Raw genomic sequence first — 21786 nt, 5'->3', positions numbered from 1 at the left:
TTGCTATCAGACAATTTTCTATCCATGATTGTATCTTTTCTGGGATCTTATCTTGTTAAGCAGCCTCATGTGTGGCACCTTGTTAAAGGCCTTCTGAAAATCTACATACACAAAAGCCATCAATTCTCCTTTGTTTATCCTGCTTGTTATTTCCTCAAAGAATTCCAGCAGATTTGTCAAGCAAGAGTTTCCCTTAAAGAAACCATGCTGACTTTGGCCTATTTTATCATGTGCCTCCAAGTACCCTAAGACCTTATCATTAACAATGAACTCCAACATCTTCCCAACCACTGAGGTTAGGCTAAGTGGCCTATGATTTCCTTCCTTCTGCCTCCCTCCCTTCTTGAAGCAGGAGTGACATTTGCAATTTTCCAGTCCTCCAGAAATATGCCGTAATCTAGAGATTTTCAAAAGATAATTACTAATCCTTCCACAATCTCTTCAACTACCTTTTTTAGAACCTGGGGTGTAGTCCATCTGGTCCAGGTGACTTATCTACTTTCAGACTCTGCAGTTTGTGCATTTGCCCTGTGACTGCATAGGCTTCCACTCACATCCCAAACATATTTTGGTTGGTAGGTCAATAGGCACTGTAAATTACCCCAGTGTGCGGGTAAGTGGTAGAATGTGGGGGGGGGGGGGAATATGGGGGTAACTAAACAGGATTAGTGTAAATAGGGAGTTGAAGTTCATTGCAGACAGAGGGCCAAGCAGCCCATATCATCTTATAATTCTCTATGACTATAAATCACCGTGAAATTGTATTTACTTGTCAATTATCAGCTGACTTCATAAGGCCTTCAACAAATATACAAAATTGTACACAGTACATAAAGAAAGAAAAGTAATTTCAGCAGTTATTTAAATGAAAATGTTTGCTCTTGTTAATAATGTTTGAACAGATATTGTGTATTAATTTATATATTAACATTGTATATTCATGATATTGACAATAGATTAATATATTCTGCACCAATTTACAAAATTAAAAGGAAACATAATGTTGCTTACCATAGGTATACTGAGATCAGACCATGTAATATTTTGCATTGTATGTACAGGTTCAATAAGAACCTGAGGGAAATGCTGATTGTAGTGTCCTGTAGCAGCCATGAACAAAGCAACAGTTAAGTTAAAAGGCAGCGTGAAAACTGGTAGATCCCATTTTCCCATGACGGCAGCCAAGGCACTGGAAATAATAGGGCTGCAAAAAGAAACAGTTCCAATGCAAATTAGTATCACTCATTAAAGGGTTTGGATACCCTATTTTCTCACATAAAGAATACATTACCTTTAAGCACTATTTTCATTCACTTACTGATTGGCAATTCTATGCAACTTTAAATTTTATTAAAGGTGAAGAAGGGAGCTCATATAGCACTCCTATAATAATATTTAATTCTTCAAAACTATATACCAAATAACCAATTATAAATAATAAAAAAGGAGAGATCTCAAAGATTAGCAATGGAGAGAGAAAACTCATGGTTGTAGGAAGTAAGGTATAAGTGAAATTTACATAGGGTGGATGATCTCCAGTTGAAAGTCTTCAGAATTGAGCAGTATTCTAATTAATGGATAAATTCAGATTTGGATTTTAGCTGATCATATGCAAATAAATCCGAGGGGTGATTGATAATTTCGTGGCCTAAGGTAGAAGGAGTCAATTTTAGAAAATCTAGCACATTAATTTTCCAACATAGTCCCTTCCTACATGTACACACTGAGTCCAGCAGTCGTGGAGCATATGGATCCCTTCTTTGTAGAAGTGGTCCACAGCAGGGGTGATTGATAAGTTTGTGGCCAAAGGTGGAAGAAGATGTGTTATTAACTTCAAACTTTCTGCATTATCACTCAAAGAGTTGAACTGCACGTGCATGTAACGAGAACGTCTTGGACCTCCAGGTGGTCCACAGCAGGGGTGATTGATAAGTTCGTGGCCTGAGGTAGAAGGAGACGAGTTATATAGCTCTTGTTACATGCACATGCAGTTCAACTCTTTGAGTGAAAAAACAGAAAGTTTGAAGTTTTTTCTCATCTCCTTTTACCTTAGGCTATGAACTTATCAATCACCCCTGCTATGGACCACTTCTGGAAGTCCAAGACGCCGACTTCTACAAAGAAAGGATCCGTATGTTCCATGACCGCTGGACTAAGTGTGTAAATGTAGGAAAAATAAATGTGCTAGGTTTTCTAAAATTGACTCCTTCTACCTTAGGCCATAAACTTATCAATCACCCCTCGTATGGCTGATCAAAGTAACTAAATTTGATTAAACTCGATGAAACTTTAAAAAAAACTTCTAAAATTTATTATTTAGTTCAGTAATAGGTAATGATTTTTTGAAGCTAAGATCTCTTGGATATGGTGAACAATAGTAATTTCTTGCTGAGTGATGGAACTCTTCTGCTCCAAGACCCTTATGCAACAATCTCCCTGCTTTCTCCCCCGATCTGTCTTGATCCTCTCCTGTGTTTCTTCACTTTCATTCCACTTATCGTCACGGGTATCCTAAGTGATAATCAATTATAAATTTTAAAAAATAGAGAGGTCACCAAGCATAGGAATGGAGAGAGGAAATACAAGGTTGTAGGAAATAAGATATAAGTGAGATGAAATTACATAGAGTGGATGATCACCTGTCTAAGTTCTTTGAAACTGAGCAATATTCTAATAAATGTCATTGTGGGTATCATAACCATGGGACAACCTCTTCAAGCATCATTTGTCAGATCAAAGGTGCTTCAGTGTCTTAATTCATCCATCCAAAAATATCATCCAAAGATCCTTGGTCACTCCTTTGTGTACAGTGATAATGCTGCAGCTTTTTGCTTCTTGTTCCAGATTTTAACGCCACTTAAGTTGATTGCATTCATAGAGTAATTAAAACAAGTGGTCATACACTATGCCAGGTGCTTTTCATTATTGACTTGTATCACTGACTCCCATGCCTGCACACTTACTGAAAAGTTGAGTATAATGGTGAGATGCTCCATGAATGTATTAATCTCACCAGCATACGAACAGGAAATAACCAATTCGATCCTTCTCCTTACGTACTTCTCCTTACAGCACTGAAGGGCTTCATATGGTTCGTTGAGTCTGTGCGATTTCTCCGAACGATCTAGCAATCTGATTTTCCCACTTATTTCCTCCTGACCTATTAGTTCTCATTGGCTCATTAATTGCCCTATGATTTTCCTACCATCAACATTCACATAGAGCTAATTTACAGATGCCAATTAACTTACAAACCAAGATGTTGTTGTGATGTGTATGGAAACAGATACATTTGTGATCCATATAAAATAGAATAGAGTCATAATAACATTGAAATAGGCTCTTTGGCCCATTGAATCCACACCCATGAACTACCCACCTACAATCCTACAATAATCCTATTTTACTTTTTCTATATTCATATCAACTTCCCCCAGCAATCGCCTACACACTAAAGCAGGAGTCCCCAACCCTTTTTATGCCAGGGACTCCTACCATTAACCGAGGGGTCCATGCACCCCAGGTTGGGAAACCCTCCACTGGAGGCAGACTACAATGGGCGATAAACTTCTTGATCTGCATTTAGTAGGACACCCGAGTTCCTGTGGAAAACGCACACAGCTATGGGGAACATGCAAATTCCAACGGAGGTCAGGATAGAACCTGGGTCACTAAAGATGTGATTCCTATACAATTGCTCCCTTATTTCATCTAGACCTGGAGTTCCCAACCTATTTTATGCCATGGACCACTACCATGAAGCAAGGAGTCTGTGGACCCCCAGTTGGGAAGCTCTGATTTAGACAGTAAAGTTGTTGTGAACATGTTGCTGTAGATGGTACTACTGACATTCTGGTGTGTGGACGGAGAATAGGCATGATAATTGGTGTGCCAACCAAGCAAAACTTTGACCAGGATGCTGTCAGATGTATTAACTGTTATTGAGAGATTGTGTAGTTTGATTATTCAGTCTGATCATAGGGAAAAAGTGCAAACTAATCAAAAAATCACAAACTAATCTACCCAGAGGCCAGTCTAAACCACCCTACTAGAGTAGTGAGGCAGATGCTCTACTGGCCACACACAATTTCAGGTTTCTAATGTTCCTTGGTCCAAAGGCTGGGACAAGTAGGTCCAGTTGGCAGAAAAATATTGCAGAAATGTTTCTGTATCCTAATGCAACAGCCTTCCTTGCGGGAGTGGAGCCAAGCCTCCACCACAATGTGATTAACAAACCACTCATTGATCAACTTCTTAATACAGCATGGGAACCTTCATCGTTCTCAGTTAACACCATTGCCACGTAAGGACTCTGAAGCTGCAGAGGAAAAATGTGCAGCAATTCTTTCAAAGTCCTTCATAATTTGAAAGACTCTATTTGATCACCCCTTAGCTCTATTTTTGCAAGGAAATAGAGTCAGGCTGTTCAACACACACAAAATGCTGGAATAACTCAGCAGGCCATCTATGGAAAAAAGTACAGTTGACGTTTTGGGCTGAAGTCCTGCCAAAGGGCTTCGGCTCGAAGTGTCGACTGTACTTTTTACCATTGATGCTGCCTGGCCTGCTGAGTTCCTCCGGCATTTTGTGTGTGTTGCTCAGATTCCAGCATCTGCAGATTTTCTCTTGTTAGGGTCTTTAAATTACCCACCCCCATTTATTATTATCCTTCTGTAGTTTATTGCATACTTCTCATGTTGAATTTCCTCATCCTTTTCAAATCCTATTTGGCTTCATTTGCAAAATTAGATGTTTAAGATTCCAGAATCTAAATCATTAATGTAAGTTGTGAAGAGCAGTGGTCACTGCACTGATCCACTTCTCACTTTCTTCCATTGTGAGTTGTTTTTCCTTTATCCCCTTTCTGCCCATTTCCTGCTTTCTCTCCTGAAATCAGTTGGCAATCCACTGTGCTGCTTGTTTTATTTTATTTTCTGACCTAATCCATTTCTCTTTTATGGAGCACCTTATCAAAAATCTTTTGAAATTCTAATGCCTTTGAATGGAAGATCTTACAGTCGTAAAGGATTCAGTCCAATCTATCACGGGTAAAGCCCTCCCAAACATTGATCATATTTACAGGAAACACTGTTGTAGGAAAGCAGATATCTGAGATTGCCACTACCGAGGCCGTGCTCTTTTCCTGCTGTTGCCATCAGGTGGAAGATACAAAAGCCTTATGACTTGCCCCACCAGGTTCAAGAACAGTAACTACCCCTCAACCATCAGGCTCTTGAACAAAAGGGGATAACTACACTCTCTTGTTCATCTGTTGAGAAGTTCCCACAACCAGTGATCTCACTTTAAGGACTCTTTATCCATTACCTCATGTTCTCATTATCATTTTCTATTCCTTCAGTTACTGCTTGAAAAATTTCATTGAAGCTGGTAAAGTAAGAAGTCCCTGCTGGTTATTCATTATTATACTTTTTGTGATGAGCTGTTCTTCAGTTCTCTTCAAGAATCTTCGTTCTTTCACTGATCTACAGTTTCCTGGACATGTTCCAGCATCTTTCTTAGCCTTCTTGAAATGGAGTTTACATTAGCTATCTTCCAATTCTGTGGCACTTCAACTTTTAGCCATGAACTAACAATTATGTATTAATCACTTGCCATCTTTTTCTTAATTTCTCTAAAAATATGTGGTTGCAATTGGTCCTGATTACAGGTTTGTTTTTAAAATAGAACTCTTTAAAACTTTAAAATGCTTTACTCAATGCTTTTATTTAAGAGCTGCAAGGACATGCTAGGGAGCTAGAGGCTGGTGAGTCTAGCAGCAGTGGTGGGTAAGTTACTGGTGGAGAGTCTGAGTTCGACAGGATCTATCAAAAGGCAGGGACTGATTAGAGATAGTCAGTATAGCTTTGTGCATCACAAATCACAAAATTAAATGAGTTTTTAAAAGAGATGACAAACAAGATTAATGAAAGCAGGGCAGTAGAAATTGTATACATGAAATTCAACTGGACTTTTGACAAGGTCCTGCATGATAGACTGGGCAGAAAGTTGAAATCACATAAGACCCCAGGTGAGCCAGCCAATTCGATATACTGGACAGTAAAGAAGGTTGTCTAAAGTTACATACATCAAAGTTGCTGGTGAACGCAGCAGGCCAAGCAGCATCTATAGGAAGAGGTGCAGTCGACGTTTCAGGCCGAGACCCTTCGTCAGGACTAACTGAAGGAACAGTGAGTAAGGGATTTGAAAGTTGGAGGGGGAGGGGGAGATCCAAAATGATAGGAGAAGACAGGAGGGGGAGGGATAGAGCCGAGAGCTGGACAGGTGATAGGCAAAAGGGGATACGAGAGGATCATGGGACAGGAGGTCCGGGAAGAAAGACGGGGGGGGGTGACCCAGAGGATGGGCAAGAGGTATATTCAGAGGGACAGAGGGAGAAAAAGGAGAGTGAGAGAAAGAATGTGTGCATAAAAATGAGTAACAGATGGGGTACGAGGGGGAGGTGGGGCCTTAGCGGAAGTTAGAGATGTCGATGTTCATGCCATCAGGTTGGAGGCTACCCAGACGGAATATAAGGTGTTGTTCCTCCAACCTGAGTGTGGCTTCATCTCCACAGTAGAGGAGGCCGTGGACAGACATGTCAGAATGGGAATGGGATGTGGAATTAAAATGTGTGGCCACTGGGAGATCCTGCTTTCTCTGGCGGACAGAGCGTAGATGTTCAGCAAAGTGGTCTCCCAGTCTGCATCGGGTCTCACCAATATATAAAAGGCCACATCGGGAGCACCGGACGCAGTATATCACCCCAGTCGACTCACAGGTGAAGTGATGCCTCACCTGGAAGGACTGTTTGGGGCCCTGAATGGTGGTAAGGGAGGAAGTGTAAGGGCATGTGTAGCACTTGTTCCGCTTACACGGATAAGTGCCAGGAGGGAGATCAGTGGGGAGGGATGGGGGGGACGAATGGACAAGGGAGTTGTGTAGGGAGCGATCCCTGCGGAATGCAGAGAGAGGTGGGGAGGGAAAGATGTGCTTAGTGGTGGGATCCCGTTGGAGGTGGCGGAAGTTACGGAGAATAATATGTTGGACCCGGAGGCTGGTGGGGTGGTAGGTGAGGACCAGGGGAACCCTATTCCTAGTGGGGTGGTGGGAGGATGGAGTGAGAGCAGATGTACGTGAAATGGGGGAGATACGTTTAAGAGCAGAGTTGATAGTGGAGGAAGGGAAGCCCCTTTCTTTAAAAAAGGAAGACATCTCCCTCGTCCTAGAATGAAAAGCCTCATCCTGAGAGCAGATGCGGCGGAGACGGAGGAATTGCGAGAAGGGGATGGCGTTTTTGCAAGAGACAGGGTGAGAAGAGGAATAGTCCAGATAGCTGTGAGAGTCAGTAGGCTTATAGTAGAGATCAGTGGATAAGCTGTCTCCAGAGACAGAGACAGAAAGATCTAGAAAGGGGAGGGAGGTGTCGGAAATGGACCAGGTAAACTTGAGGGCAGGGTGAAAGTTGGAGGCAAAGTTAATAAAGTCAACGAGTTCTGCATGCGTGCAGGAAGCAGCGCCAATGCAGTCGTCGATGTAGCGAAGGAAAAGTGGGGGACAGATACCAGAATAGGCACGGAACATAGATTGTTCCACAAACCCAACAAAAAGGCAGGCATAGCTAGGACCCATACGGGTGCCCATAGCTACACCTTTAGTTTGGAGGAAATGGGAGGAGCCAAAGGGGAAATTATTAAGAGTAAGGACTAATTCCGCTAGACGGAGCAGAGTGGTGGTAGAGGGGAACTGATTAGGTCTGGAATCCAGAAAGAAGCGTAGAGCTTTGAGACCTTCCTGAAGGGGGATGGAAGTATATAAGGACTGGACATCCATGGTAAAAATAAAGCGGTGGGGGCCAGGGAACTTAAAATCATCGAAAAGTTTAAGAGCGTGAGAAGTGTCACGAACATAGGTCGGAAGGGATTGAACAAGGGGTGATAAAACAGTGTCGAGGTATGCAGAAATGAGTTCGGTGGGGCAGGAGCAAGCTGAGACAATAGGTCGGCCAGGACAGGCAGGTTTGTGGATCTTGGGCAGGAGGTAGAAACGGGAAGTGCACTTACACTTACCCTTACACTTCCTCCCTTACCACCATTCAGGGCCCCAAACAGTCCTTCCAGGTGAGGCAACACTTCACCTGTGAGTCGACTGGGGTGATATACTGCGTCCGCTGCTCCCGATGTGGCCTTTTATATATTGGTGAGACCTGATGCAGACTGGGAGACCGCTTTGCTGAACATCTACGCTCTGTCCACCAGAGAAAGCAGGATCTCCCAGTGGCCACACATTTTAATTCCACATCCCATTCCCATTCTGACATGTCTGTCCACGGCCTCCTCTACTGTGGAGATGAAGCCACACTCAGGTTGGAGGAACAACACCTTATATTCCGTCTGGGTAGCCTCCAACCTGATGGCATGAACATCGACTTCTCTAACTTCCGCTAAGGCCCCACCTCCCCCTCGTACCCCATCTGTTACTCATTTTTATGCACACATTCTTTCTCTCACTCCTTTTTGTCCCTCTGAATATACCTCTTGCCCATCTTCTGGGTCAACCCCCCCCCTTGTCTTTCTTCCCAGACCTCCTGTCCCATGATCCTCTCGTATCCCCTTTTGCCTATCACCTGTCCAGCTCTCGGCTCTATCCCTCCCCCTCCTGTCTTCTCCTATCATTTTGCATCTCCCCCTCCCCCTCCAGCTTTCAAATCCCTTACTCACTCTTCCTTCAGTTAGTCCTGACGAAGGGTCTCGGCCTGAAACGTCGACTGCACCTCTTCCTATAGATGCTGCTTGGCCTGCTGCGTTCACCAGCAACTTTTATGTGTGTTGCTTGAATTTCCAGCATCTGCAGAATTCCTGTTGTTTGTCTAAAGTTACATTGGATCTAGATCAAATGGGAAAGCAGGCAAAGGCATTACAGATGCAATTCAACCGAGATAAACGCTAAGTGATGAATTATAGGAAGTTAAACTTACATGGTATATGCTAGGACCCTGGTAGTGATAAAGAACAGAGGCACTTAGAGGTACAAGTAGATAGTTCCCTAAAATAGCAACACAGATAAACAAGGTGATGAAGAAGGAGTATAGAAATATAGAAAACCTACAGCACAATATAGGCCCTATGGTCCACAAAGTTGTGCCGAACATGTCCCTACCCTAGAAATAACTAGGGTTACCCATAGCCCCCTATTTTTCTAAGCTCCATGTACCTATCCAAAAGCCTCCTAAAAGACCTGATCGTAGCCACCTCCACCACTGCCACTGGCAGCCCATTCAACACATTCACCACTCTCTGCGTAAAAGACATACCCCTGACATCTCCTCTGTACCTATGCCCAGGCACCTTAAACCTGTGCCCTCTTGTGGCAGCCATTTCAGCCCTGGGAAAAAGCCTCTGACTTTCCACACCTCTCATCATCTTATACACCTCTATCAAGTCACCTCTCATCCTCCGTCACTCCAAGGAGAAAAGGCCGAGTTCACTCGACCTGTTTTCATAATGCATACTCCCCAATCCAGGCAATATCCTTGTAAATCTCCTCTGCACCGTTTCTATGCTTTCCACATCCTTCCTATAGTGAGGCAACCAGAACTGAGCACAGTACTCCAAGTAGGGTCCTATATAGCTGTAACATTATCTCTCGGCTCCTAAATTCAGTTCCACCATTGATGAAGGTCAATACACCATATGCCTTCCTAACCACAGAGTCAACCTGCGCATCTGCTTGAGCGTCCTATGGACTCGAACCCCAAGATCCCTCTGATTCTCCACACTGCCAAGAGTCTTACCATTAATACTATATTCTGCCATCATATTTGACCAAAATGAGCCACTTCGCACTTATCTGGGTTGAACTCTGTCTGCCACTTCTCAGCCCAGTTTTGCATCCTATCAATATCCTGCTGTAACCTCTGACAGCCCTCCACATTATCCACAACACCCCAACCTTTGTGTCATCAGCAAACTTACTAACCCATCCCTCCACTTCCTCATCCAGGTCATTTATAAAAATTACGAAGAGTAAGGGCTCCAGAACAGATCCCTGAGGCCCACCACTGGTCACCAACCTCCATGCAGAATAGGACCCATCTACAACCACCCTTTGCTTTCTGTGGGCAAGCCAATTCTGGATCCACAAAGCAATGTCCCCTTGGATCCCGTGCCTCCTTACTCTCTCAATAAGCCTTGCATGGGGTACCTTATCAAATGCCTTTTTTAGTATAGTAGGCTTGCCTTTAACAGAATGAGCAAGATTTGTACATCATGTTACAACGGTCTAGGACATTGGTGAGCTTTCACCTGGAGTACTGTGAGAAGTTCTGGTTGCCATACTATGAAAAGGTTGTGACTAAGCTACAGAGGGTACAGGAAAAATGTACAAAGGTGTCACGGAACTGGAGGGCTTGAGTTATTAGGAGAGAATGTATAGGTGGGGGACTGCTTTCCCTGGAATGAAGGAAGCTGAGGGGTAACTTTATGGAGGTATATAAACTCATGAAGGACATGGATGTTCAGTCTTCTTCCGAAGGTAGAGGGAGTCTAAAACTAGACAATGTAGGTTTAAAATGAGAGGATAAAGATTCAAATAAATCAAGAGGGATAGGTTTTCTATAAAGAGGGTGATGGTATATGGGATAGTTTCTTAGACAGGAAAATGTACCAAAAGCAGGCAAAGGGGACTGTCTCAGGGAAGCACCTTGATTAGTAAGGGTGAGTTGATCTGACTTTTTTGAGCTGTATAATTCAATAACTATTATTTATTTCATCGTCCAATGTCTCCTATATCCATTCTGTTTCTCTGGTAACTACCAAGCTGAGATAATATAATGCTGCCCTTTCCCAACGCTAATTCTGTTCTGAATTTTCCTTTAATGCTAGTCACACTCCCCAGCAATCCTCTGATTTAGTCCTCGTCACACTCCCCAGCAATCCTCTGATTTAGTCCTAGTCACACTCCCCAGCAATCCTCTGATTTAATCCTAGTCACACTCCCCAGCAATCCTCTGATTTAATCCTAGTCACACTCCCCAGCAATTCCCTGATTTAATCCTAGTCACACTCCCCAGCAATTCCCTGATTTAATCCTAGTCACACTCCCCAGCAAATCCCTGATTTAATTCTTGTCACACTCCCCAGCAATCCTCTGATTTAGTCCTAGTCACACTCCCCAGCAATCCTCTGATTTAGCCCTAGTCACACTCCCCAGCAATTCCCTGATTTAATCCTAGTCACACTACCCAGCAATTCCCTGATTTAATTCTAGTCACACTCCCCAGCAATCCTCTGATTTAGTCCTAGTCACACTCCCCAGCAATTCCCTGATTTAATCCTAGTCACACTCCCCAGCAATTCCCTGATTTAATTCTAGTCACACTTCCCAGCAATCCTCTGATTTAGTCCTAGTCACACTCCCCAGCAATTCCCTGATTTAATCCTAGTCACACTACCCAGCAATTCCCTGATTTAATTCTAGTCACACTCTCCAGCAATCCTCTGATTTAGTCCTAGTCACACTCCCCAGCAATCCTCTGATTTAATCCTAGTCACACTCCCCAGCAATCCTCTGATTTAATCCTAGTCACACTCCCCAGCAATTCTCTGATTTAATCCTAGTCACACTCCCCAGCAATTCCCTGATTTAATCCTAGTCACACTCCCCAGCAATTCCCTGATTTAATTCTAGTCACACTCCCCAGCAATTCCCTGATTTAATTCTAGTCACACTTCCCAGCAATCCTCTGATTTACTCCTAGTCACACTCCCCAGCAATTCCTTGATTTAATCCTAGTCACACTACCCAGCAATTCCCTGATTTAATTCTAGTCACACTCTCCAGCAATCCTCTGATTTAGTCCTAGTCACACTACCCAGCAATTCCCTGATTTAATTCTAGTCACACTCTCCAGCAATCCTCTGATTTAGTCCTAGTCACACTCCCCAGCAATCCTCTGATTTAATCCTAGTCACACTCCCCAGCAATTCTCTGATTTAATCCTAGTCACACTCCCCAGCAATTCCCTGATTTAATCCTAGTCACACTCCCCAGCAATTCCCTGATTTAATTCTAGTCACACTCCCCAGCAATTCCCTGATTTAATTCTAGTCACACTTCCCAGCAATCCTCTGATTTAGTCCTAGTCACACTCCCCAGCAATTCCCTGATTTAATCCTAGTCACACTACCCAGCAATTCCCTGATTTAATTCTAGTCACACTCTCCAGCAATCCTCTGATTTAGTCCTAGTCACACTCCCCAGCAATCCTCTGATTTAATCTTAGTCACACTCCCCAGCAATTCCCTGATTTAATTCTAGTCACACTCCCCAGCAATTCCCTGATTTAATCCTAGTCACACTCCCCAGCAATCCTCTGATTTAATCTTAGTCATACTCCCCAGTAATCCTCTCATTTAATCTTAGCTTAATCAAGGGACAATTTATAATGACCAATTAACCTAACAACCAGGAATATCTTTGGACTGTGGGAGGAAAATGGAGGACCCACAGGAAACCCATGTGGTAACTACTTACAGGCAGCAGTAGGAATTGAACCTGGGTCAGCTGTATTATAATGCTAACCACTACGTGACTGTAATGCACAGTAGTAGTCTCCTCAGCTGCTGAAACTGGCTTTTGGCGGTCACTGAGATCACAATTGATCTTTATCTTCAGCTCAATCACATTGCACTATTACTATGGGCCTTAATTCCTTTTGCACACAAAAATCTACAGATCTCTTTTCTGAATATAATCAGTGAGTGATTATAATCAGCTTCCCGCACTAGAAAAATCCAAAGCCTCACAGTCCCTCCTTTGAAATTATTTCTCATCACTTCATTCAAAAATAACCAATTTCTTGTTCTGAGATCCGAATTGCAACTTTAGACTTCCTAGCCAGGTGACATTTCCTTTCAACATTTACCCTGACAAGTCTCTCATATTTTATGTTTCAAATATGTCATTCTTCAACCTTCTAAGATATGGAATCTATACTTTGCCCATTCACTAGTTTTACAGAAAAGTTACTCAATTCCGGGAGTCAGCCTAGCATTTATTTTTGAATAACTATACCGTATATATGCGTACCCATGCAAAACGCGATCCAGTACTGTACACAACACCGAAGGAATGGACTAGCCAAGAGTCTATATAACTTTATTCTTATACTTCAAAACCTTATTGCAAGAAAAGCAGAATGCAGTTTGATTTCTTATTTCAGTATAGCACCACTGAGTCCCTGTCCTAAAGTGGAATTGACCTTTCTGCAAGCAAAACCAACCCAATAGAGATGGTGGCACGGACTGCTTCTAGAAATCTGTAATATTGATTCACTCCCATGAATGGCATTAGGTCAAAGATGGGGAAGGAAATCGACTGCTTTCACTCAACAGGTGAATCTTAAGAGCTCCATTTAGAAGTATCATTGAAGTTTGCAAGGGCATAACCTGTACCTTGGGTGAGCAACTTCACCATCTGTAAGTTGTGAACTTGGAGCGCCTCAAAAATGGGACAGTTAGACCTTGAAAAGGAGTAGAACTGTATTTTCGAATGAAATGAAGTCTAATCCAAGAGACATAATTGTATCTCATGGCCCAATATCCTAACTTTATCATGAGGAGTAAGCCAGGAATGTTATGGAATGAGACTAGGTTTAACAGTACTCAAAAATCTCAAATTCATTCAAAACAAAACCCTTTGTACCCCATTCACCACACAAAGCATGTTATCATGAATGAATATGTGTCACAAAATTTTGACAGTTTATGTATGGTATCTTCCATTGACTGCCACCTGTCCTTTGAAAATACTTCATGTCTTTATTCTGTTACTGGTTGAAGCTCCTAGCTCTCCAATTACTAGCACTTAGGTTTTCCTATACTAAAGGCTGTGCAAAGACTGGTGATGCTGTCTCACCATCATCCTTTAAGCATTTAGGTTTGGTTAATAAAGTGCTGATCTTGCCAGCAATGTCCCTCTCTGTGAAGGTACAGTACAAAATGGCTGGAAGATTAAAATTAAGGTTTGGACCCCTGCAGCAGCCGTTCAGGTCTAGGAATGTGTTTTAGCCCCATTAATTTTTCCAGTGTTTGTTTTATTAACCATTTATTAAATTTACTACCATTCTTTAATTTATTTAAGTTCTTCATTCTCATGAGAGGTCTACTTTCTTTAAATTTTCAGCTTTCTATGTCTATGTCTTCCTTCATTAGGGCAGTTATAGAATATTTATTTAATTTCTTTGAACTAGCTACCACTCTTTTGCTTTGCTCTGTTTCAGACTGAAATTTTGAAAAGATTTCTCCATTTAATATCAAATGCAAGCTTTCTGGGAATCAGGCACCTTATTGTCCTATTAGTTATGTTCTGTTGCCTGCTCCAGTAGGGTTCTCATTCATGACATCTATTACAGTTGTCCTTTGCAACATCTGATAATTTTTCTCTCTTTTCCAGGTACAGGTTACTAGTGTCTAAGCACATGCAAGTTTGATCTCTGTAGTTCTCTCCTAGATTAAACTCATCAAAATCCCAGTGAAAACTTTTGCTGTTCTCACCTTGTCTGGCCACTTGGCTTTCTCAGTTATCTGAAGCAAAGAAGGAATGGAAGTGATACATACACCATTGGCACCTTCTAGGTACATCCAAAGAGAGTGTGGTTGAGGGCAACTGGGATGTGAGAAGTTGATTTGGTCTGTTGAGAGAATTCTATTTAATATCTTCAGTGTCTTTACTTGCCACAGTCTAGGAACTGCCATTCCAGTGATGTCTGGCCCCATCACCGCATGAAGGCTAGAATATGCAGACATGCCTCCTATCTTCTTCCTTCTCTTATATTTAATCATCTTGTTTCACACCTAATGCAAAAGGTGTACCATCAGGGTAGAAAAGTTGAATCTTTCTAACCTGCTGCCAAGTCCTTTGGGTTGGTTCAACCCGTGGAATTGTTTCAGCCCACCAGTGGACCAATTCATCCTTTTCTCTATTGCAACATGGCTTTTACTGTTTCATGTCAACAACATGTGTATAGATCACACACAGAGTTTAGCAAGACAGTGTTTCTTTGTTGTAGTGGCTCAAATTTAGGGGCACAGTGGACTGCTGCTGATGACGGCTATCATAACTATTGCCATGAAAACTGGACATTACTTGCATCCTTGCATCATGGTTAGGAGAATGAGAGATTAACTCATAGAAATATGCAAAGCATGACAGAGCATTTTCTCATTGTATAGAATCTGGAGCTAGATGGTCACAATTTCAGAATAAGGACTTGATTTGTTTAGGGCTGAGCTGAGGGGAAACTTCTTTGAAAGGTTTGGACACTCAATAATAAATCAAGATAGTAATTGATAGACTTTGAACATTATGGAATCAAGAATTATAGAATAGTGTGGAAAGGTGGGTGTTAAGATGGAAGACCAACCACAATGATCTTGAATGCTTGACTGTCACTTCGGAGAGAGATTGAAAATCTGGCTGAGGGTGCCACAACAATAACCTCTCACTCAGTGTCAGCAAGCCCAACAGGCTGATTATTGACTTCAAGAGGAGGAAATCTAAGTCCTGTAAGCCAGTTCTCATCAGGAGAATCAGAGATGGAGAGGGTTAGCAACTTTGAATTCCTTGGTGCTATCACTTTGGAACATCTGTCCTGGGCTTGGCACATAAATGCCATTATGGAGAAAGCACGGCAGTGCCTCTACTTCTTTAGAAGTTTGCGAAGATTTGGAATGACATCTAAAACTTTAAAAAGCTTCTATAGGTATTTGTTGGAGAGTATATTGACTGGTTGAATCACATCCTGATGTGGAAACACTAATGCCCTTGAATGGAACATCCTATAAAAAGTAGTGGATATGGCTTGGAAAGTCACGGGTAAAGCCCTCACTACTATTGAGCATACTTTATGGGGTGCTGTTTATAGGAAAGCAACATCTATCATCAAGGACCCCACCATTTTGGCTATGCTCTCTTCTCACTGCTGCTGTCAAGGAGGAGGTAACAGGAGTAACAGGAGCCTCAGAACCCACATTCATCAGGTTTAGGAATAGTTAGTACCCCTCAACTATCAGGCTCTTGAACCAGAGTGGATAACCTCACTCAACTACACTCACTCAGCACTGAACTGTTCCCACAGTCTATGAACTCACTTTCAAGGACTCTTCATCTCATATTCTTGATATTTATTGATTATTTATCTATTATTGTTATTATTTCTTTTTTCCCTTCCATTTTGTTTTTGCATAACTTGTTGTCTTTTGCACATCGGTTGTTGGCTGTCCTCTTAGGTGCAGACCATCACAGATTCTATTGTGTTTCTTGTATTTACTATGGATGCCCGCAAAAAATGAATCTCAGGGTTGTATCAGATGACATATATGTATTTTGATAATAAATTTACTTTGAACTTTGAACTTTGAACTCTGCATGCTTGGATACAGCACTGCTGTAATCCTCACACTAGTCAGGCATTCTTTTATGCACTGAGACACAACAAGAGGTACAGTAGCTTATTTTCAAAGCAGCAGAAAAAATATTTCACATGTAGTGCTTCCTAGGTGATGCTGCAAGCTTAATGCCTATGAAATGTTACACTTGAAAGACACCACATGACAAGACAAATGCAGACACTGGTATGAAGGGAACAGCATATTCATTTCTTAAAGATGCATTACTATACTCAGAATTCCCTGTTTTCAATGTGCCAGCTATTCAACCATGATTGTCACCTCACTGAAACAATATGTTAAATATCCAGGCCTCTCTGGATATCACTATATTGTTTGAACAATTTCATTTAAAAAATTTTCCTTACCACTGCTACACTTTTTTCCTTTTCTCTTCCAGACTCTAATTATCATTAATTTAAAACAAAAAAAACACAAAAGCTATTTTGCTCACAAATACTCTATATAAATCTCAATTTCTGGTGAATCTTGTGAGGTGAGCCTGATTGCTATCATATCTCCTGCTCTTTCTCTGATACTTGAATATGTTAGCTTTATATCCATAGATTAACTTTCATCTCCATTAAATGTTCCAACCAGTTCTCAATGAACCCTTTTTAAAATGTAAAAAAATCCAAATGTTTCTATCAACAATCTCCCTCCAGTTTTAAACTGCAGTTTTTTTGTGGTTAGGCCATTTACAAAGGTTGAATGATTACATTATTCCCCACTAATTTACTACTTGATTGTATCTCAATTGGTTTTATGTTCCTTGCTTTTAGTCAGCAGGTATTCCATTCTACGTTATTTTGTCCTGGCTGTCAGCAAAAGCTCAAGACCTTTCCAGGCCACTTCATCCACCCATGATGCTTGAACTCACATCTACCTCATTTTAGGTCTCCTAAAGAATTACAACCATCTGTTCTATTTTTGTGGAATGGGTCGCAATTTTAATCTCTAATCCTTCTACAAAGAACTATACATGAACATGGAGAATCAGTTATACAAATTTTGTGGTAGACTTATGCTCTTATGCCCCTGACAGACATTAAAAGTGCCTACAGGATATTAGGCCTAACTAGTTAGGTTTTCTTACCGAGTTTGTTTTTCAGTATATTATGTTCACTGTACACTGGAGTATCTAATTTACTTGAATTGTGAACAAAATTTCTTTCTGGAAAATAATTTCCATACATATATTATATTTATTTGGCTAAATAAGTGCCTTAAAATCTAAGTGTAGAAGGTGCGGCAAACACCGTGACCTGCAAGTTCTCTATTTCTTCCTTAGTACTGCCTGGCAGCACTGTAGGAGTTATCTGAAGAGCATTTGCAGATGGACAGCTAATGTTGGCTTTACATAAATGCCCATATCCAATAAAAGTAAGAAAAAGAACAGCAGTTACATAGAAATCTATAGCACATTACAGGCCTTTTGGCCCACAATGTTGTGCCGACCATGCAACCTACTCAATTACCTTGTAACATTCTAATTTTATTAGATAGGAATAACATGATCTCCGTATTTGGTTTAGATTTAATATTATGTAAGTGTGATCAGAGAAACCCATGACTTTTTTCAAGCCTCACCTGCACATTTTGGATGAACTATCAATACTTGTCATTTCTCTGCACGTGATTCGACTCACAACAAAATTCAATTTTGGAACAAGCCCTCAGATAATTTCTGAGATCAGGCAATAGGGTGGTTAATGGCTAGAATTTAATTTCAAGTGTTATACGAAATAAGTGTGATACGTCTTTTAGTTTATTTACATTTATACGTTAAGGTAGTGCAGATGTAGGCTAATTAGCAGCAATGTCCCGTTTGAAGATTTTGACTCTTCACCTGATTATGATTGTAGAGTAACACATACAAAGTGCTGGAGCAACTGAGGAGATCAAGCAGCACCTATGGGAAGGAATAACCAGTTGACATTTTGGGCTGAGACATCGACATCGACTGTTTACTCCTTTCCATAGACGCTCTCTGACCTGCGGAGTTCCTCCAGCATTTTGTATGTGTTACTCTAGATTTACAGCATTTGTAAGATGTCTTGTGATTATGATTGTAGTCAGTAGAATTAATTTTGCAATATTTTACATGAATAGCTTTTAGCCTTAAACTATTGAATGTCTGTGTAAATTTGTAAAAAAGGGGAAGGAAATAACATGTATTTTGGGAATTTATTAAGATGTCTTTTCATAGAAAACAAGAGTGTGATGTCCATTGATATTCTTTGGGCAAGGTGTGCTCACTCCCCAGATGGCTGTGAGTACACTGTACAATGAATGCTTAAAATGGTACTTGTTCAAAAAGGTTCTCTTTAAACTTATTTTATACACATATGCAGATCTATAGCACATGCGCACCACTGTCTAACGTTTAAAAATATTAATTTGGAATGTGTTGAGTTGTCCACAAAATCTGCCAGTATCAAACCAACAAAGGCCCAATTATGCCAAATGATAGGAGTTATTCTGCAGTTTCTGTGTGGAACACCTGTGCAAATTAGATAGATTTTTCCATTACTAATCAAAATCATTAATTTTCCTTTACACTTTCTGCTGACCTTTTATGGGTATTTTCTGAATGGGAGAGAACAGATGAAAAATGTATTTGCCTCCAAGTCTCTGATTCAGCATTGCTATATTTGGCCTTTGTGTTCTATTGCTTCTTCAAATAGAAGTTCTAAACATACCTCAAAGCAACAAGTATTTGATGTCAGTTTTAAGAGATGACTTTAACAATTAATTAACCTATGGAAGCTCTTTTGGTGATATTAACGGTTTTAGGCATTTCTTTATCTACCTTATTTCATGACATGATACATCAGACCACATCCACCACTGAAACCCATTGCGGATTCTAGTTGAACCTCAGAGTGTGGTTCCCATTTAAGGTGTAAAGGGGACAGATTGGTGTACTAGAAACTTCTTTTTCAGTTCTAATTATTCATTGGCTCTAAACGAGGACTAAAAGATTGCTATGTTATCGGTGGCTACTGAGTCCTTCAGTTTGAACATTTTTATCTATGTCAAAGAAATTGGAGGCAGTCTACATTTACTGTAAATATATAACTTCACTCAAGTAAGAATCCAATCATCAGTTTCTAATGTGATCTTCTGTGATTTTAAACATTTTTAACGTACCAGAACATTGACATGAGGATCACAGCCAGCAACAACACCCAATACCAATCTCCTTTGTCAGAAAATACAGCCAGTAGAGTACCAACCAATATGCCATTGTACCCAGAAAGCCCTGCTGCAATCATGGACCTGAAAAGTTCAAAGTCATGAAACAGTTAATTTTGAAATAAACAAATTTTAAAATATTAAAACTGGTTTGATTTGAAATTGTTAAGTGGCAATCTGGAGTTCCTGACCAATTTTTCTGTCATTTTAAACAAAATTTATTGGTGCAGCTAATGGAAAAAGTTGTGGAATTTTAATCATTAAGTAGTTTCATTGTAACAGAGCTTCCACAACCCTTAAGAAAATTTACAAAGGTGTCTACTATTGTCGCCCAAACTAACTGGGAAATAGGACTGCATAATTTGTAAAATCAATTTTCCACAATTTAAAATTGACTTTTTCACAGATCACAGATAATAGATTGACAGAGAAATATAAAAGAGGAATAGGTGATTAATGTACCAGATTTTCAAAGTTTTAGAAAAGATAGAGGAGGAGGTAAAAGAGGTGGTTTAGTTACACCATTATTCAGAGCCCACATCACAGCTGCAGTCAGAGAAGACATAATGGAGAGGTCAGACACAGAGTTTGGGTAGAACTCAAGAATAGGAAGGGTGCAATCACACTGATGGGATTGTACTACAGACCCTCTAATAGCAACCGGGACATTGGGGAACAAATATGTAATTAGATTAAAGAAATGTGTAAAAATTAATAGGGATGTTGTCTTGGGGCACTTCAACTTCCCTAAGACAAACTGCGATCCTCTTAGTGCAAAGAGTTTAGGTGGGGCAGAATTTGTTAATTTGGAAGGTTTCTTAAATCAATATGTGGACAGTCCAATAAGAGGAGGGCCTGTACTGGACCTGGTGTAGCTATAGATAAGGATAGGTATGGTCCTTGGAGGGGTGGGGGGAGCCTTAAATTGGAGTAGGGCAAATTACAAGGGCATTAGGTAGGAACTAAGAAGCATTAATTGGGAACACCATTTCTTTGGCAAGTCCGCATCAGACATGTGAAGGATGTTTAAAGATCAATTCTCCAGAATACAGGAAAGGTATGCTACTGTTAGAAGGAAAGACAGGGATGGAAAGATAAGAAAATTGTGGATGTCTAAAGAGGTGATGAATTTAGTGAAGAAAAAATGGAAAACTATGCAAAGCTTCAGAAGTCAGGATCAAACAAAATCCATGAGAAGTATAAAAATCCAGAAAAGAACTAAAGAGGGAATTAGGAAAACCAGGAGGGGCCATGAAAAGTCCTTGGCAAGTAGGATTAAGGTGAATCCCAAGGCATTCTATACATACATCAAGAGCAAGAAGATAACTATGAAGAGGGTGGGACCACTCAAGTGTAAAGGAGGGAACATTTGCTTGGATGTGGAGAATGTGAGTGAGGTACTTATTGAGTACTTCGCTTCAGCAACTGCTAAGGGAGAGGATGTGGAGGGCCAGAAGTTCAGCACTGAGTTGTATAAGTATGTTAGGGCCTCCTAATGAGTATTAAGATGGATGCCCCCAGGACCTGATAAGATTTACCCCAGGTTATTGAAGAAGGCAAAAGACGAGATTGCTGGGCTCTTGACCAGTATCTTCATGTGCTCTCTAGCCACAGGCGAGGTCCTGGTGGACTGGAGAGTGGCTAATGTTATACCTCTATTTAAGAAGGGAACAAAGGAAAATCCTGGGAACTATAGGCCGGTGAGTCTCACGTCTGTTGTAGGGAAATTGCTGGAGAAAATTCTTAAGGATAGGATATATGACCATTTGGAAACCATTAGCCTGATTAGGGAGAGTCAGCCTGGCTTTAATGTGTGACAAGTTGTGCCTTACCAACTTGATAATTTTTTTGACAATGTGATGACAGAGATGGATAGGAGTAGGGCAGTGGAAGTTGTCTGCATGGATTTTAGTAAGGTGTCTGACAAAGTCCCTCATGAGAGGCTAATCCAGAAGATTACGATGCATGGAATCCACGGCGAATTGGCTGTTGGGATTCAGAAATGGCTTGTGCATAGAGGACAAAGGGTAGTGGTAGAAGGAACTTATTCAAACTGGAGGTCTGTAATTAGTGGTTTCTGCAGGGATCTCTGCTGTTTGTGATATATATAAATGATCTGGGTGAAAATGTAGATGGGTGGGTC

At 41.0% G+C, this 21786-nt stretch overlaps 1 protein-coding gene across 3 annotated transcripts in view; it reads right to left on the bottom strand.

The window, feature by feature from the left end:
- The window catches only part of LOC134343925 (urea transporter 2-like), an 82265-nt gene that overhangs the window by 28600 nt on the left and 31879 nt on the right, over positions 1–21786 (bottom strand). For all 3 annotated transcript variants that reach the window (XM_063042864.1, XM_063042865.1, XM_063042866.1), the window contains 2 exons: positions 19599–19727; positions 1012–1204 (listed from right to left, as the gene is read on the bottom strand). In XM_063042864.1, the coding sequence (XP_062898934.1) occupies positions 1012–1204; positions 19599–19727 (322 nt within the window). The remainder of the gene's footprint in view (positions 1–1011; positions 1205–19598; positions 19728–21786) is intronic.

This window comes from Mobula hypostoma, chromosome 3, assembly GCF_963921235.1.
Source record: "Mobula hypostoma chromosome 3, sMobHyp1.1, whole genome shotgun sequence".
Taxonomy (NCBI): Eukaryota; Metazoa; Chordata; class Chondrichthyes; order Myliobatiformes; family Myliobatidae; genus Mobula; species Mobula hypostoma.
The sequence above is the reverse complement of the archived record's forward strand: the minus strand, read 5'-3'. Positions and strand labels throughout refer to the sequence as shown.